Genomic DNA, 19,662 nt, shown 5'->3' with positions numbered 1-19,662 from the left:
AAGCTGAAATGGACAGACACACACCTCAAATAAGATGGATCAACATAAATAATATTTAATGCAGTTGTACACTTCTCAAACGTTTGGGAGTGAGGGGATGCGAGGATACAAATAAATGTTGGCTGTACATTCGGAACCTGCACACAGTTGGAAGCTTTGTGCTTTTATTTCATAGGGATACTGAGGAGGTGTTTTCAAAAGATCAAACTTGTCGGCAACGTCCACTGCATGTTGTCTCACGAAAGAACACCTGACAAAATTAGGACGCCTCCCTGGTGAGGTATTTCGAAATCTAGCGCCACCGCAACCCGACCTCGGATAACCGGAAGAAAATGGATTGATGGAGGATTTTTTTTTTTTTTTTTTTTTTTAAACTCCACCAGAGACAAATTTGTGCTACTTTCCAACAGCTCTTTAAATAATACAATTACTTACAGCATTAATAAAAAACAAAACCAATTAAAAGTCACATTTACAATTCTTGCACGAGCTTGTTAACATCTGATTGTGCATTTGAGTCTAAAGAGAGAAGCTGCTCTATGCAGACTACAGTCATTAGTTGAACCATTCAGTCCGGCACGTGACCTGTGGCCGAGGCCGTTAGCTCTCATCGTTGTTCAGCACCGAAACGCGGCTCCTGTTTTGATTAGCAAACAAAAAATGGTACAGCATTCTACCCAAAGGGTATTTATTTCGTTTACATGATTGACTTCACATGGAGGCTCCTATACTACGGGAAAAGTGGAGGAAGTTTAATTAGGGAGCCAATGTAATTATTTGATTTGGACTTACCTATTAATTTTCTTCCTGCGTGTCATCATTGCGGTCGCGGGAGCCTATCACAGCTGACTTCTACTTCACCATTATTATTATTGATAATAATAGTGTAATTACAGCAGTTTTTATTTTGTATTAAAAGCTTTATATATCTGGGCTGGAGCGCAATCGATTTACCTTTTTTTGTGAAGGGACTTTAATTGTCTGTATTAAATATGCAGTGTATGCTAACTGATTTCACAGCAGCCCAGCAAGATGCTCCGTGTAGAATAACTACCTATTTATTATTCCGTGGCTTTACTCAGACGAGCCAATGTGAGTGTGACGGACGCCATTATCGTCTTCGCGGTTAATAAAAAAAAAAAAAGGGAGAATACTGACAATTTCTATCAGGTTGTCTGGTCTTTTTCTACGCTATCAAAACAAGGTGGGGCGCTGAAAAAAAAAAATTCTTTTAGAAACAGACATTTACACTGTACAGATGGTGCAAGTCCACAGGCTCAAGGGAACGCTGACACAGAGAGCATTTTAGTCCGAGTGTTCTTTTAGTAATCCAGCGCAGCTCTGGAAGTCATTCAAGATCAAAAGTGTGGGGAGGGAAAAAAGGCAATTCATTCAGCACTTGCGTTGTCCTTTTTGGCCCAGCAAACAGAGGAAGTGTTTGTGAACTCCGTCCCACAAACCGGAGACAAAGTCTCTGCATCCTCACGAGCTGTCCGAGGCCGCTTCCCGCGCGGCGCCGTCAGCCGCGTGGCCGCCGTTGGTGTGAGGGCGCTCGGGCACCTCACCCATCACGGCCACACGGATCGCTTTGAGCCAGCGCTGCTTGAGCTCCTCGCTCTCGGCGGCGAAGTTGTGGACGGACTTGGACTGCGACAGGCGGAAACCGGCTTGGGGCTCCGCCGGGCGGCTGCTGTCGTCCACCGAGTAGCCGAGCAGAGGGATGGTGCTCTGGGCCCTCACGTCCTGCGGCGCAGACACGTCACTGGGTGAACGCTTACATACTGTTCAGGTCAAATTTGGAACAACGTTCATGCGCTGAGGCCTTTCCCTTTTCTCTGAAACATTGATCATTGACTAATCGTCAATTTATTAATGTCAGAAAGGTTATTAATACGTTTTGAAAAGATCTGTAGTTGATCTTGTTTTTTGTTTTTTTGGACAATTATTATGAGGACATTCATGGCCCGAAACATACAACAGGAATGCTGTGGGGCACAGCGGTGAGACAGCTGGTGAGTGGTCAGCTTCCCTGCACTCCCTTGCCTCCAGTGTACAAAACTGTAAGTCACAGGTATTTGGAATTGAAACACTTTCAATTTCAATTCATTTCTGAAGACCTAGGAATTATAACCATTCTATTTTTTTTACAGGAGCATAATTCTCAAAATCATGCTTACTCCCCACTACCATAATGTCTTTTATATTTTTTTTTCAAATTCATCCCACGGGCCAGATTGTGCCTCCAAGTGGACTGGTTTTGGGGCCTTTTAAAAGGCAAAACTATATCCAAAATGAAACTTACCTGAGGAGCTCCGTAGAGGTAGAGCACCAGACACTCCTTCTCAGGGATGACACACCACACCTTCTGCCAGGGTTTGTTCTTCTCGCAGTACTGCAGGAAGCCACACATGATGCTGTTGCCTGTGAACTGAGCCGCCTCGATCTAAATAGAAGCAAAAAAAAAGAAGATGCCACAAATGTTCTTCGTGCTCTTCCTGGACTGGAGATGCTCCTCCAGATGTTTCTGTCCTCACCTCCAGGATGCCTTTCTTCTTGCCCTCAGCGATGGTTTCTCCTGTCAGGATGGAGAAACAGTCCCTGCAGACTTTGTTCACTTTGTTGCCGTCGTACTCCAGCGGCACCTTGTTGTCCGAGCATTTCCAGCACACCACCTGAGGGGAAGGACAGGCAAGGAAGACCGTTTGGGTCGCATGATGACTTTCTGCATGGCTGTAAACATATAGACACAATGGACCCTGCATACTTAAAAAAAAAATTAACCTATTTGCAGATTTTCCCCCCAATTTGATTTCAATTTGTTTTTCAAGTTATTCCAAATTCCAATTGTTATTTTATTTTATTTATTTATTTATTGGGGGGGGGGGGGACGAGGTCACCAACCTCGAAAACACTTATTGGCGGTTTATCCTTGCATTTTCAATTACTTTTTAGTTCCCCCCCAATGCAATTATAATTGTACCGCTGCTATTCATGGTCCAATGCAAATAGTGGGGGTCAACGGTATATACTATATGTACTGTACATGTTTGCACGGTGGCCGACCGGTAGTCACGCCCACTGGCATGCTTCCAGAGAAAGGCCATACTGAATTGCTGCTCTGTATTAAATATAAAAGCCATGGATTCATCGGGTGTTCAGTTGCGCGACGGCTTTCGTGCGTAAACACTCACGTAGCCACAAGCTCTGCAGTGATGTCGCCGTCTCGTGAGGGCGTTGAAAGGTTCTTTACATTTCATGCACATCGTCACTTCGTTGTCTCGTATCCAGCGAGGAGCACGCTTCCCCAACTCGGCATTCTTGAACACAAGAAACAGAATTAAATTGAAAATTCATCTAAAATAAACACGCCTCATCGAGCATGTTGTTCCCACCAACAAGACAAGGAGTCGGTCCTAAACACGTGATACTAACCGATACCTCCTCCACATCCTTGGACGCATTCTTGAACGACTCGTTTTTTTGCTGGAAGACCTCAATGGTCTCTCGGAATGCCTGAGGGTTTCAAAAGAGAAAAATTACATCTGGGACTTTCGAAACAAATGTGGAATTCAACAAAAGGCTTGATCAGATTTGCGGAGTGATGACGCCAACTGCATGTACCTTAATCCAGCCCGCCTTGTCCTGCTCGGAGCTGAAAGTCAAAGTGAAGTACATTCAAACTGGAAACTTCTTCCGACCATCGTAGCGGTAAGTTGCGGTCATAAAGATTTTTTTTTTTTTAGGCGTTTATAGGGCCTAAATATGAACAATGACTTTGCCGATTTAGGGTAACATTCCATTTATAAGTGAAATGATAGAGTTTGGAGTAGAAATGACATACAATTACATCATTGTGGCAATGGTTGTGATTTCTTATTTTTGTGCAATAAACCTACAATTCCACTGCTGCTTCAGCAAAAGATATTTCAGTTCCGGAAGCCAGATGATGACATTAGATGCAATGACTATGATTTCTATTTTTGCAGTGTAACTGTACCTGGCTTGTAGCTCTAAAGTTCTCTCCTTGCCTGAAACCTGGAAGGTGTGAGGATAGTCCTCATTGGTGGTTTCCAGAACTTTCATGCCGTCAATGCCGATCCGCGTCCTAACTGTGTACTTGGGTCCCCCGAGGCTGAATTTGGGCACGCAGTACAATAGCATGTTGTTGAACTGACAGAGAAAGACAAAATAGGTTAAAATTAGTACAGGAGAACAAAGACAGGAAGAACGCGTCAGATGTAAACACTGCAGGAACCTTAAAGGGGACATGTGATAGAAAATTGACTTCATGGCTTGCATATAAATAGTTGGAAGTCAAACAAATATGAAAATGTTTTCTTAAAAGGCTATTTCAGGAACAAATGCACAATGTCTTCTTGAAGCTTTAAGCTGTGTTGTAGCTGCAAACGGGTGAACCAACTCCGTTCTCTTTGGTCCAGGCAGTGTGCGTTTACGAGATTCACGAGAACCGGCCGTTGTGTTCGCCTCACCAGGAAGAGGTATCGCTCCATGGCCGAGGTGTTCCTGGCTGCCAGCTTCAGGATGTGACCTTCTTTGATGAACTCGTTCGAGGCATGAACGATGTCCTCCTCCTCACCGAGCATCTCGTAAATCTCCATCAATTTCTTCAGATTCTCCTAAATAGCGACGTGGTTCACAGTCTATTTGAGGCTTGACTGTTAAACATGAAGGAGATGATTTCTTTTTTTTTTTTTTTTTCTTTTTTTTTTTTTTAAATCAGGCGTACTTACAGATTTCCGAATGGCGCTGTTGGAGTGAGTCGCTGCCATGGCGATGATTTCTAAGGATTCTAGGAGAGTCAAAGGGAAACTTTTCCAATTGAACACGAACTACACATTGAACAAGTTTGTTATGACTTGAAAACCGTGTTCCTCTTTAAGTCTCACCTTCCTGTATTGTTATTGGCCAGCTTTTCATTTATTGCGCATGTAGCCATTGGGCAATTCTACAGTTCAATCATCATAAGCAGCACCACTGATTGCTCATGATGTCACTCATACGGAAAAGTCATTAGCACAGTTTACATGTTGGTAAAAGCATTTATGACTCACTGTATTTCATTGTGACTGAAAATATTGCTTTGTTGTTCAATGGAAATTCGGCCCAAGATACATTTTTGTTTTTCCTCATTATCTTTGTACATCGTCGCCACTGACTCCGACGCGTGGGCGAAACTGACAGGAGGTTTGCCTTCTTACTTTCCGCATCCCGTCTGTCAGGGTCATCTTGAGGAAGTTTCTTCAGGTAGTCCTTGAGGAGCATCTCGTATCGAGGGACTCTCTGTACGGGCTCCAACATGTGATGTTGAAGTGTAAGGCTGCCACAAGCCTCTTGACTCTGCATACACAAATAAAACACATTTATAACACACTAAGCGTTTCAGTTAAATGCGCTTTTTTTTGTTTTGTTTGTTTTTGTTTGTGAAAACAAAAAAACTTCATGGACCTGAATCTCCTGAATGATGGACTTGAACTGCGGCGATCGGTCGCTCCACTGTTTCAGCAGCTCCATGGCCTTGTCAAAGTTCTTCACATACTCTGCGTACATTTTGAGGAAGGGTGTGAGCTTCTGGAGGATATCCCCAATGCGAGGTGTGGACTCCCTGCAGGGAGGCAGAGGACGGGTGCACGGTTTTTGCGGCATTCAAAAGATGAAGGATTGGATGAGCAAAACACTTTTCTGAATGTGAGAATTTTTGAGTCACCAAACTCACCATTCTCCCATCCGTGTCTCTAAGTCAGGAAGCAAAAACTGACTGTGAAAAGTGTTGATTGAGGAGATGTTGGAGAAGATGTTTTTCACCACATCCACGGGAAATGTTCCTTTATTTGCCTCCTCCATGAGTTTGGCACAAAATTCCTACAAAGGCAAATCACATTTCAGCACATTTCAATTTGGAACGCACTGGATGCAATTTCGGATTTGCGTGATAGAAATAAAAACAGAGGGCCTATTTTCGTGACCGGTGTAAAGCCGGCACGACGAGCGGTGCAACTGTGCGCCAGGGGCAGATTAGACCGGTATTGGTAATTTCGTAGACAAACGCAGAGTGGGCGGGCTGCGCCACTGTGGGAGAGTTTTACGGCTGACTTCATTCCTCAGCAATCAACGCTGCTCCTCTCATTCCCTTTAAATGTGACACAATGACAGTCTCCACGGAGACATGTCTGTGCAGAAGAAGACGATGCGTAATCGCAGCGATCCGTGCGTCCTTTGTAAATACAGAACGAGCAGGTGACAACAGCTGGCGACTGAAATACGTCCACTGGGATTAGTATCGGTCTGCCTGTGCTCCGCTCAAATTCGCCCAAAATTGCGTTAGACCGGCAATCTACCTTGCGCCGGGATTTAGACGTGCTCCGAGCAGGAACAAGTTCAGGCCGACTTTCTGCCACAACATCGTCATTACTCCACTTGCGTCTCCAACGACACACCCTCGCTGCACCAGAACGCCCAGCTTGGTGCAGCGAGCCTTGCGCTTGCGAGAAAATCATTTGTGCCCCGTCGTGTGCGCGCTCGCGCTGTCGCCGAAAATAGGGCCCAGAGACGTGACATGAAGCAAATCTCACCTGATCCAGCAAGTTGAGACGAGTCACGTAGGCCTTCTCCGTATGCAAGAGCTCACTGGCAATCTTAAACAGTTTCTGCTCATTTGTCTCCTGAAAACGATAATGACACATGAGAAAGCAACTCCATGTGCAATGAGACAATACAGTGACACAGCTCACATGCAGAGAAGATTTGAAAATAATTTCAATTCTTTTCAAATCTTCATCAGTACAGAGCTCCGAAAATTAATTGTCTATTTAACAATTTAAAAAAGTAAATGACACATTCATTTGTGTGAGAGAGGCTGTGGCAAAAGTAATGAATTAAATATACAAATGTCAATACATTACAGCATATCATATCGATTCCCAAATACTGTGTGTCCCCTATCACTTGGCAGCATAGGGATGACTTCAGAGCAATCTGATTGGACATTTAGTGCTATGATGTTCCTACAATGCCACCTGGTCATCGTCTTTGATTTTGTCTTCAATTCTCAGGTGGAAAAAGTCCCAATATTTTGAGAAAACTCCTTGACATTTATCCAACATATACACATAGATACGTGGCCAAAACTGTTGGTATCCGTCTGTTGATGAAATACAAACCCACAATGATCCCTGAAATAACTTGAAATTGACAAAAGTCCTAATAATAATAATAATAAAAAAAACCTGAAAATTAACCAATGAAAATCAGACTTTCCTTTGAAAAATTATGGTAACCTTAGAAAAGATTGAAAATAATTTGACCGTGGGGATGTGTTCCATTAAGGCGTGTCCTTTTTTTTGGTTTTGTTTTTGTTTTTTTTGGCTGTTTGGTCAAGCAAAATGGAGGATCTGTATCTCTTTCATGCCGGAACAGTTTTACTGTGTCACAGTGGAGTTGTTAAGCTGCCAACTGTGGTTTCTTAGTATAATAATTGATATTTATTGAGAGAATCAGACTCGATCGGTCGAACAGAACAACGTTTCTAGTGGGGGAGTGAGAAACAAAAGACAAAAGACAAAGCACTAAATTGTAAACGATGAGAAAAGTAAATCATTACATATCTACTAGAACAATGAAACATTAGCTATGAGTGTTGCATGGGGCAGCAGTGCTACATACACCCTGTGAGGGAAGGGCGGGACACGATAGGACAGGAGAAGAAGCATGCAGGACGAGGGTCGTGAACCCGGCTGTACAACTGAAGTGTGGTGGGAGTGGCTATGCAAATCACAAGTCTATAGGACGAGAGTGTGAGTGAGGGCGTACCCAAGCAATTTGCATATTCATGAGACAGACAGTTATGAGCACAACCAACAACAACTGGAGGACAAAACAATTCCAACAAAGCATCACCTCATCAACAACAATAAAAGTGTCAAGCAGCGTCAGATGTGTGTGCTGCAGTCATTAACACCGAGGAACAAAATGTTTCGTACCCGATGGCCATGTCAGACAGTGTGTTATTGTTTAAAATTCCAACATCTGACTAGAGATCAGACAAATCCATATTTGTGTTTTGTTGACTCGTTTCTAATACTGTGGCCACATTTTTGTGACATGCAAGGGCAAAATATGACCTCGCAGTAAGATGTAGTGCAACAATAAACATATTGTCAATGAAAACCGCACTATAAAGATCGACGTTGTTCACGTGTACTTATTGAAGTAGCTGCGAGAGGCTACGGAATGCACGATAGGCTGATATACATCATTTGAAGGCGTCACGGTACTTTTGTCGGTAAAGAGTCAACATCGTGTGAAAGGCAGCCATAGAGCCAGCACGTGTCATATCTTGGAACACAAATTGCAGCTACAGTACATCGCTTAATTGTTCACACACTATAAGCGAGTATTCTGATCAGAAATCCAATAGCTAAAACAAAGCCACTCATTTGACTCCTCCCTGATCATTCAGTCAATTATCAGGTCAGCTAAGGCGCAAGCACGTGGCTCCGCCTCCTCTGACCGCTCCCATCGATCTCGACCTGAGATATTTATAATCTGTAGACGACGACATAATCCTTCGGCTCCCGTGGGCAATCTCAGCTTCTTAAGCATTCGGCATCTGTTGGGCCTCTGCAGAAAATAACTCCTCGCAGTAGCATTCTCACACCGTGCAAGGCTTTACCAAGATATGCTTTGCTGTATTAGACCAGCACGGCCAGTTATGTTTTCTTCAATACAGCTGCCACTATTGAGGAACTTTCATGAGCTGTTGCGACGTATTAACCGATGCCACTTCCACCCCTCAATGTTCTACTTCTAAGCCTGTTTCAGATACACAGGGAAGCTGGAGGCTATCCAAAATGGAATTGGGTGAAAGTCAATTACAGGGCACACACAGACAGACAACCATTCACACCGATCGCCAGCGTGTGTTCTACTACACCGCCGGCAACCTGAAACCAATGGAATAGCTCTTAACTCATTAGTCATTTCTCAGGCACTTCATCTTGGCAAACTACAATCCAAGAATTTAAATGGGTCAATCTCATTAGAAATTGCTTTTGCTGTCCTCAACAGAATCACTCAGTAAATATGAAAACGAAGCAGAATAATGAAACTCTGAGGTCTTGTAACAAATGGCTGAACATTTCACACATTAAAGTACACTCATAAGTCTTAAAAGGTGTTTCCGTGAGTGTATACGATTTTCTTTAATTGGATGGACGTCATTTTGGCATGCGCCACACACTGCTCTGCTAACTACAGTTCAATGGAAAAACACAGAAATTACTTGATAAATTTGAATTCATGATCATGTAAAACATTTGACATTTGTCCCTAAAATTGCTGCCCACCCTGTTATTACAGGGTAACTTCCCCTTAAGAAACCCTGATGCTTTCAATGAAATTACTACCAGCAGTTTGCCTTGCTTCAATTGAGGCTGAAAGAGTGGCTAATTGCCGAGTAAATATTTGCACTTATGTTTCGGGATTCATCATATTGTGTGTCGAAGGAAGTTGTCAAGTTTGACACGTCCACACTCGGTCATAGTGGAATATCAATTAATATTAAAACCTTGCAGAAATTTTAAATGTATTTGTTAATTGTGATTGTCAACCCAGTCAGCAAAGTCCCATATTTTGCTGTTTGCATGTACATTGGCTTCTTGCAGTTAATTTATATTTAAAAAAAAAAACTGAAAACCTGACCAATATGCATTTCTGAAAGCATATCATCTACTTAATCCAGTGAATCTGAAGTTCAATGGAAAATCTCAGATTTCTGGGGGTGAACTGAAGAAGTCTCAAAGGCACTTTATAGTAATATTAACTCAAATACTGGAATACTTGGCGGTTGGTTATGTAGGAGACTACAATTTATCATCATTAAAATCAGGCAACGAATACCGCAATTTCTCGTGTAGAATGCGCACCCATGTATAATACACACCCCCAAAGTTGACCTCAAAATTCTGGAAAAACCTTCTTCCTATGTATAATGCATTTTTACAATGCATGATTTTGCTTCTACCCATATGATCAAAAGATGAAGTATCTGTATTTTGTTAGTTTCTTTAGAATAATTGTTAAGTTTAGCACTTTATTTGAGCATGTAATCCTTTTTTTTTTATTTACTGGCTCTTATTTTGAAATTAACTGCCATACTATTATTTAGTTAATTTAGAAAACACACAGTTGTGCGCATATGTTTGATTACATAGGCAGAATTTGTAAGATGGGTACAATTCTTTAAAGAAAACATGAAGGACCAGGCAAAACACATTTAATTTTAATGTGATTAAACGGTCAAGCATTTCAGAAAAGCATTATCATTAATCAAAACATAACCATAAATAAATTAATGATGGTTGTTGTTCAGTGAGTCATATTTAAAAAAAAACAATATTTCACAAATTCTACCAGGGTATGTAAACTTATGAGCACAACTGTACATATATGCAGTCATATGTACCCCTGTCATATTGGAATGAAAGTGTAGGCAACACTTTTTTTTTTTACAACCACTAGGTGGCGGTGGCATTTTGGAATGAAAGTGTACAGGTTTTTCATAACCACTAGATGGCCGCATACATTTATAAAATGTGAAAGTTTGTTTTCCATTTGGCCCTATACCTATGTATAATGCGCACTGTTGACTTTTGACAAAAAAAAATTTGGGGGGTGGGGGGGGAATTCGCATTATACACGAGAAACTATGGTACATGACATGCATATGACAACAAACAGCAGTTTTGCACTCACCTTCTGCTCTGTGCTCGCCTCTTCTTTTGCATGGTCCTGTTCTGTGTTAGTCCCACTCTCCTCATACTCATGGGAGCTTTCTGAACCAGTCCTGTCAGTGCGTGAACTCGAGTCCTCGTCCCTTCTGTCTGTGAGTCCCATATCTCCATTGACCAGCTCCGAGCTCTCTATTCTGCCATTTTCAATGTTGCACGCCTGTTTCTCCACCTCCTTCTCCTGCTCCATCTGTGTTAGCAACCCGTTAGCCGTGGGTATGTGGGCATCCTGCGGTTTGGTTGCCACGGAGTCCAGTTCTACTGTGGAGTGGTTCTCCTCAATCTTGGCACCCTCCGTCAGTTTGTGGGAGGTCCGGGGTGCGGGGCTGGAGTTGGCCGACTTGCTGCTCTGTTTGAGTGGCGAGCTGTCTCTCTTGGTGTCCGTGTTGCTGGCAGACCAGAGGAAAAGGCAAGTTGATTCAAACCATGAGAACGCAAAAAGGTGAGTAACCCATAAAAGGAGGCTAGTTCAGGAGCTGCACGAGCTGGCACGTTGATCAGGACGTGGGGGAAGAGTAAGTGGAGAACCTTTGCATGCAAGTTAAAAATAAAACTTGCACTGACTTCCAGACAACTACTGTATCTCTCCTGTGAGGTTGGCGTGAGGCACAGGAGGTGTGTGTGTGCGCGCGCGCGTGTGTGCACGCACGCGTACAGTAATGAGGAGGACAGGAGCAGCTTCCTCCCCAAAGGTAAAAGCTGTCCTACATCTACACACACCTGTGTTGCAAATCAGGCTGCACAATTTATAATTACCGTGTGCTTTGTAATCTGAATGGGATGGAAAAAAAACAATAGGCCAAATATAAATAGAAATACACACATAACTGCTCACGACACACACACACACACACACACACACACACACACACACACACACACACAGCTGTTCTACATCCTGTATAGAGAGCAGCTGTGAGAGCCCTTCAAATAATTGTACTACTCTCCTTAAGCCTCACTTTCCCAAAAAGTACATTAGAACTTTGAATCAGTACTCGTCATTCCTACCAGTAAAGTAGCACAAGTTTCATAATCAAACCATTACAGATATTAATATAAGGGAATAGTGTTATTTTTTTGAGGCAGTTACTGTTGCACAGCATGTCCGGCAGAAACAGGAAGCGTGTATAAATAGAGGAAGAACAACATACTGCCGCAACAGTGCTTGCCGCCCCCCCAACCCCTTCCCCAAATTGCATTTAATAATGAAACATCACCGTCCTTACCTTTTGGGCGAGCAAGAAATATTGGATATTCCACTTTGTGCATACAAGAAGTTCGTCATGCACATAAAGCCCAGCGAGCGTTACATGGGGTACATAAAGACAGTTTCGAAAGCAGGTCGAAGCCTCGTTGGCCACGTGGCCGCCTCGAAGCCGTTCAATTCCATGTGAACCAGATTAGGACATTAGCAGGCTAATTCTGTTCACGGAGGATGCAGACCTTTCTCTCTTGTTGCAGGGCGTCTTGGGGGTTAATCCCAACAGTCGTGTAGTGGTCCAGAGTGAACAGACACACAACACACCCGATCACTCTGATTATCCCAATTTCACATTTGAAATTGAACAGAATTGCAAGGTTCTGCTTATTCTTTGGTCCAAAGAGAAATTGGACTAAAAATGATGATGCAGATCTCCTGGGATCTCATGTAAGAGTCAGTGGAAGGACACCAGTGATGACCTCGCAGTAACGCAACTTTCATTACCTTAGAAAGGGTTTGTAAAATTCATTCATTCGAAACATTTTTCAAATAATGTGACAACATGATGATAGTGAATATGATCAAATGAAAGATGAGAGTGGAGCCGCTTAGTGATCCATACCTCCTCATCCTGGTTTTCAGGTCCCAACACTGACTGCTCTCCCACAACTGAATGAGGAGGCGTGTGTGCCCTCGTCTTCTCAAATCAGCTTTCATCCCCTCAGCAAAGACTGACCCGCAAGAGTGTCCGCTAATCTCTTTCCCAGTTCTTCTCTGCGGTCTTGTCTGAACTATTATCACCGTGTCAGTCGGAGCACTTTGATCGCAGGACTTCTGCTTTTCATCCTTGACACGGCTGCTATAGGAAGTGTTGGGAAAGGCTACGTTTTTCCGTTTCTGCCATCTCAAGGTGTCAAGTGTGATTTGGACACCGAGTGTAGCTTTGTTATTACGTACGCTCAGCCGTACAATGTAAGTACACACACACACACACACACACACGCGCGCGCGCACAAACCTGATGGTGACCCTTATAATTAAATCAATGTTGGGCTCTTGCATTGATAATGGGAGTCATGCCGTTGTGTTTAGTCATCTATTGAACAGTCAAGAGATTCTAAATGGATTATCAGGTTTTATCTGTGGCAACCAATGTGTGAACACTATTTCCCACTCTCCCTTAACCCCCAAATTGAGCCATTATGATGTTGGAATATGCCCACATATCAAGTAAGAAAGATGAAAACCTTTTGTGGGGGGGGGAGGCACATGACAATGCTGAACTTGACAGGAAGGTTGAGACCATGGGAGGACGAGATGTCATTGATCACTGTGAACTGTGGCCCTGTGATTCCCTTTTGGTGATTAAGGACTATCCAAATCAACTTGACCCGACATCATCAACTGAAGCAACAATGCCCTCATTGGCTTGTGTGGTATCTACAACTCTCTAATCAACTCAACCTTCTTTCGAGAGCACTTTAACTACAAAGCTGCAATAAAGTGCTGCGCATCAAACATAAAACACAACAATTAAAATACTAATCCATAATAAATAAATAATCAAAATATAGAAGAGCTTCCTATTTGGCATCATCATGAACAGACTATGCTTGCAGATCCCAGAGAAGGCGAATCACACAGCAGAAGAGAGAAAAGGCTCCTTCCTACCTGTTCTCCTCAAATCGGCTGATGAGGTCTGATACTTTGGAGTGTTTGATTCTCACTCTCTCTCGGTTTGTTGCCCCCCTTCCTCCTCCACCTCCTCCCTCCTCCATCCCTGGTCTAAATTGGGGTTTCTGCTTGTGAGCCAGTGGGGATGAGAGCTCTGTCACCGGGCTCTGAAGGTATGCTGGTTTGGGAGGCACTAAGGACAAAATAAATCATAAATAAAAGCTGGATTTTGCTGAGATGCATACCAGCATTTTTCCTGAGGGGATAACCCCTGCAATGCAAATTTAGGTCTGAGGGGGGCGGTAGGAGTTACGTGACACCTATTTGCTATTTGTAACGTTTCTTTCAGAGTTCACGTTTGAAGGCGTAATATCGAGCATGATTAGCTAAGGCATAAAGAGTGTCTTGTGTGCCTTATCTGTGTAGAATGATTAACAGAGACAAATAAATGAGGAACAAAGTTAAACGTTCACTGGTCTCTGGCCGACTTACGTCATCTGATTCCTCTTTTCAGAGCTTCCCTTCGCTGGGTGGGACGCGTGCACTGCTAAACAATGTACACTGTGACGGATGTACGAAGTACAATGGGGTCATGGGGGAAATGCAGTGAGGTGATGGAATGACACACAAAAAGGTTATGCTTGAAATGAAACCAACGACCGTCGGTGCATTGTTTATTGTGCCGTCGTCTGACCTCTAACCGCAGAGTGTCTATGTGCTGTGCATACAGGTGAGTGCGATCCGCCATCGTTGCGTACCTGGTGGTTTGGACTGTGACAGTGGCCTCTTGCCAGAACTTCTTCCATTGACCCGGCTCTTCTCACTGCCGCCACAGCCTGCTCGACTCAGACACGCGTGCACGCTGGAGTTGCTTGTGTGCCTGCATGACGAACCACTGCCCACGGCTGAAGGACACAACGGAAGCATGCCCGTTAAAATAGAATGACGTTGCGCAATGCTATGAAAGCATGTCGTGATGTCATGTAGCTTGTCAAAATTGTTTGATATGGTTTTATTGTTCAGTTATAGATTTCACGAAAGATCTGGATTATTGTTTTTGGTGATGCTGCAACTCAGTACAACAAGAAAGCATGTCATCAGTATCGACAAACATATGAGGGCACTTTGGTGCTATATCTGTTTGACACACCCACCGTAGGTTTGTCTCCCCTTTGAAGCTACAGCAGTGTCCACTCTTTTGGGAAAACCTTCTACAATATTTCAGCGGTTCTGCAGGAATTTCTAGCAATCCATATCTCTGTTGTCGATGATCCAGAAAGGCGCTCGATGCGTTGTTCACTCCAGTCATCCAAGCGTGCCATTATTGAACTGGGACCAGGGGAAAAACGACGGGAGCAAGGCTAACCTCTGATTGACTATTTGGCATGAACTGAGTAGCGGAGCCCTTTATTGAGAGCCCTTTATAAATATACCATCAAACTACATTCATCCATCCATCCATTTGCAATACCGCTTATCCTGTTCAGGGTCACGGGGCGCCGGAGCCTCTCCCAGCTGACTTTGGGCGAAAGGCGGACTCCGCCCTGAACTGGTCGCCAGTCAGTCGCGGGGCGCATATCGACGCGGACAACCATTCGCACTCACATTCACACCATCACTGATTGGGAACTGCACCCACGCTGCCCGCACCAAAGTCAGGCAAGTGTACCGCTACACCATCAGTGACGCAAACTACATTCAACACATATAAAATAAAGTATATCATTCATGATAATATATTTGAATGCAGATTAAGAGGCGTGTCTTTATAATTTTGCCCATAATGTGTATAAAATATGACACATTGTCATCTTCAGGACAGACCACTTAAGATCAATTCTAAGATGCAGTCATCACTGAGCACACACTCGCTGTAAATATTTTTTCACTAGTCACGTCCGGGCACACACACACACACACACACACACATACTCGGGGTTTCTTGGGTTGGCTGGTGTGGGGTCGGGACAATGCGGTCGTCGGAACCGGGTTTCAGTACGTCAATGCTGTTTCCCGGTCTAGACGACTGAAATTCTCAATAAATACCCACCAGAATTCAAAGAAGCCACAGTGGCATCTTAAAAAGTCCACTGTGACGCAGTAAAACTGGTCTACGATCCTCTCATTGTTTAGCAAGCTATTTTCCATGTAAGGTGGTCACTTCAAGGTTGTGTGTGATTTACCAAGTAGCGTCGATGTACTTGGATGCAAAATCAGTGGAGCTTCGTGCTTGGTTGGCTCGCTTGTTTGGATAAACACCGTATGCTAGATTATTTGCGGAAGCTGAATCTTAAAGCCGAAAGCATCCAGACCACAGAATGTCTAACAACTATCATTTGGGTCCATCTTCTATCACTAAAGCCCAGATCTTTTCCGTGTGGAAGTGAGGAAGAAGTCTCCAATCTGTACATATCAGTGTACAAGAATGTGGTGACCGGTATCTATTTAAATATCCAGACGCCAAAGTTTGGACCCGTGTTTCATTAGCCCTGGGTTGCAACTAATTCCTACAGACACTTCAGTACACTTTGTAGGCTTCCTAATGTACCACTATATTTGGCCGCAGTTTTGCGGAGGCAAAGTTAGTGATCTAACTCACCCAACCCCTACCATCACCTACAATGCATGCACTTAAATGAGTTCAAAGATGCAAGAATGTACAGTACATGATGTACGCTCACTAGAAAATTCATTCGACATACCTGACTACTAAGGAATTATTTAAAAACAGCACGATTGAAAATGGCCTTGAGAAAAATAATGTTAGCCTTGCAAAAACTAATTTGACCATCGAACATGTTACATGAAGTTGTGTCCAGTATTTAGTGTTTAGGCTCATGGGTGTCTTCAATCTGGTAACTACGGCAGCCAGTCTGCCTATTTAAAGATTAAAAATGAGTCACTGTGCTGTTTTGTACCAGCGTCGGAATGCACCGTTCTACAATGGTTTGAGTGAAAGTGGACTCATTAATAGAAGACTAAAGAGCTGAAACATGCAGTCTGGAGAAGGCACTTTCAAAACCCGAGACAGCCGGAACAGTTTACTCGCAAGAGTGGGCCGGAATACCTGTGGACAGGTCGCATTGAGTTACAGAGATCATTTGATTGTAGTGATTGCCTCGACAGGGGCAATACAATATTAAGTGAAAGAAAGGTGCAATCCCATTTATCTAGGCCAGTTTCATTTTTGTTTTGAATGTATTGTTATTTTAATGTTGTGTTTCCCAGTGTTTATTGAGCCAAGGCACATATTGTATTTTACATTCGAAAAATCTCACGGCATACCACCCAAAAAAGGTACAATTTATACATTACATATACACAAAAATAACGATGATCTCAATCTTATCTCAATTTAGTCCCAAATGGACTTCCTCAGTGTGAAATATGGGCCTTTCAAGTTTGAACACGAAGCCATCATTCTGTTATATGAATCCAACAGGCGGATAATGCGTTAATTGTACCTTCTGCCTCTACATTGCTGGAATAGATAGTTGAACAAAGATGCATTATTTTCAGTACATCAATAGTTTTTGTGAAAATAAAAATAAAAGGGGGAAATTGAATAATTTCACACAGTCCACTTGATGAGCTATCACGGCACACTAATGTGCTAAGCACTACTTTAAGTCAGATTCAAGTTATTTCAGTTACTGTTGTGCTACTTATTTATTTTTTAACAGAAGGTGACCAACAACTTCTTTAACATCTGTATAGACGTGTGGTAAAATGTAACTCCTCATGAGTTTGTTCCTTTGTATTGCAAATGAAATATTGCATCCTGTGCGCAGCATCAACTAAATCAAGTTGACAAGCTTTTGCCCCTTTAGATACATATTAACATAATAAATGTGTATGTTTATAAAATTCAATGTCAACTAAAGCAGTGATCTTGTATTTTCTGCACGCTAATCTGAATGTCAATCTCAGTCTGAAACAGAAAGAAACCCCCCCCCCCCCCCACAGAATCATATAGTCCGTTACTATTTTTACCGGCTGACCGTAATGAAAGACAACAGCACTTGCCATCGTCTGAGTGGAAACAGATCCACGCTGTGTTGGGAGAGTCGAGTCTAAAAAAAGGGACTCTGAAATGAGCGATCAATTCCGAAGACAGCCTCAGGAATTTATTTTACACCGAGCGCTTGCCCCAGTTTGCCTCCCACGGTCACATTAAGAGATCATGAGAAAACCTCCAGAAGATCAGTACCATTTGTTTCCCATATAAAGCAGCGGGCCGTAGACTGAGCTCCAGAAGCCACATTTACCCGAGAGAATGGCAGGGGGGTGAGTCTGTCCCAGCCCCGAGGGTTGTTTTGAATGCGTCGCACGCCAGTCTGGTCTGCAGCCGTAAGTCACATTGAAAATGCTACGCTCCGGTGAATCAATTTGTTGAAAATATTGCTGAATTTGGATTTGAACGTATGTGCGTCTGCGTTTATTGATGTGCCTCAGAGCGCCACACTAAAACGGGATTGCAAAGAAATGCAGCTTGTTCCGCTTCAGCGACACCAGTATCACTAATAATAGCTTTCGAAGATATTTACCGGAACACTGGCATTGCTCAATCCGAGCATCTTCTCATTAAAAGCACCCTGGCTTGAGTGGGAGAGTGCACATTAAATTAGTACCAGCCAGAGGCAGCGCCGCCCTGCAGGAGCACTTTGATTCACCTCTTTGGTCTGTGGCACTGCTGGAATGAGCCCTGCTGTCTGGATCTGAGTCTTGTTAACTTGGAGGGAATATAAAAGCGCAATAAAAACAGCGGACCATGTGCTAGACAAGAGGTTCTCCATTGTGAGAAATAATTAGTATTGTGTTGAAAACACTACTTAAGTCGAACTTCATTTAGGTTCTGTCCTTGAAGGTGAGCTTTGTTACTACGACAACCGGACTGTCGCTTCCTGAACATACAAAATGTATTTTAACACTGTGCCAACTGATCCTGAAGGCGTTTAGTGCAATAACTGCAAACATGTACATAGCAAAAGAAATAGGGAAGACTCAAGTCTCACTGCGGCACCATAACTTGGGGGTGAGCTAAACTTCTCCACTCATAGATAGCATGAACCAGGGATGTGCATTTGACTACATTTCCTTTATCAATGATGGGGAAAAGGAACAATTTCTCCGTTTTTTTGTTTTTCAAATATCTTCCTTAACAGGATGGGAATGTGAATGTCATGACGTTGTTGTACAGGTAGACAAAGTAGTTGAGCAAATCAGTTAAGACTGACTCTACAGGACTTCTGCTGATTAGTGTGCTCCATTTCTACCTAAAATGCTTCAGTCCAATGCAGACATTACATTTCTGTTCCAGAGCCCATTTTCAGAGCAACTTCCATTCTGTATGGAATAGTACAAAGCCCAATTCTAATGAAGTTGGGAGTAAAACAAAAACAAAAACCGAATACAATGATTTGTAAACCCTTTCTCAACCTATATTCCATTGACTACCCTAACCCAATAAAGATACGATATTTAATGTTGAAATTGATAAACTTAATTTTCTTTTTTGCAAACATTCACTCATTTTGAATTTGATGCCTCTAACACGTTCCCAAAAAAAAAAAATCAAAAAAAAAATAGGCTGGGACAGGGGCATGTTTGCCACTGTGTTATATCACCTTTCCTTTTAACAACACTGAATAAGCATTGGGGAACTGAGGACACTTACTAGGTGGAATTCTTTCCCATTCTTACTTGATGTACAACTTCAGTTGCTCAACAGTCTGGGGTTTTCGTATTTTCCTCTTCAGAATGCAGCACCGCCATTTTCAAGTGTGGACTGCAGGCAGGCCAGTCTAGTACGTGCACTCTTTTACAACAAAGCCACGCCGTTGTAACAAGTGCAGAATGTGGCTTGGCATTGTCTTGCTGAAATAAGCAGGGGCGTCTCTGAAAGAACATGTTGGTTGGATGGCCCTTTCAGCATTATTGGTGCCTTCACAGATGTGCAAGCTACCCATGCCACGGGCACGA

General features: G+C 43.0%; 1 protein-coding gene across 7 annotated transcripts in view; it reads right to left on the bottom strand.

Annotated features, from left to right (window-relative positions):
• Positions 1 to 39: 39 nt before the first annotated feature.
• fgd4a (FYVE, RhoGEF and PH domain containing 4a) overlaps positions 40 to 19,662 on the bottom strand; it is a 50,276-nt gene continuing 30,653 nt past the window's right edge. For 5 of the 7 annotated variants that reach the window (XM_061676878.1, XM_061676883.1, XM_061676879.1 and 2 more), the window contains 16 exons: positions 14,439 to 14,585; positions 13,678 to 13,873; positions 10,771 to 11,194; positions 6,591 to 6,680; positions 5,735 to 5,880; positions 5,467 to 5,623; positions 5,220 to 5,358; positions 4,752 to 4,810; positions 4,491 to 4,637; positions 3,998 to 4,170; positions 3,622 to 3,652; positions 3,433 to 3,513; positions 3,192 to 3,317; positions 2,535 to 2,672; positions 2,303 to 2,443; positions 40 to 1,743 (listed from right to left, as the gene is read on the bottom strand). In XM_061676878.1, the coding sequence (XP_061532862.1) occupies positions 1,483 to 1,743; positions 2,303 to 2,443; positions 2,535 to 2,672; positions 3,192 to 3,317; positions 3,433 to 3,513; positions 3,622 to 3,652; positions 3,998 to 4,170; positions 4,491 to 4,637; positions 4,752 to 4,810; positions 5,220 to 5,358; positions 5,467 to 5,623; positions 5,735 to 5,880; positions 6,591 to 6,680; positions 10,771 to 11,194; positions 13,678 to 13,873; positions 14,439 to 14,585 (2,456 nt within the window). In that variant the 3' untranslated portion in view covers positions 40 to 1,482. The other 2 variants (XM_061676882.1, XM_061676884.1) reach the window with 2 other exon arrangements.

The sequence above is a fragment of the Phycodurus eques genome, chromosome 5 (assembly GCF_024500275.1).
Source record: "Phycodurus eques isolate BA_2022a chromosome 5, UOR_Pequ_1.1, whole genome shotgun sequence".
Taxonomy (NCBI): domain Eukaryota; kingdom Metazoa; phylum Chordata; class Actinopteri; order Syngnathiformes; family Syngnathidae; genus Phycodurus; species Phycodurus eques.
Note: the sequence above shows the minus strand (reverse complement) of the source record. Positions and strands in the feature narration are given on the sequence as shown.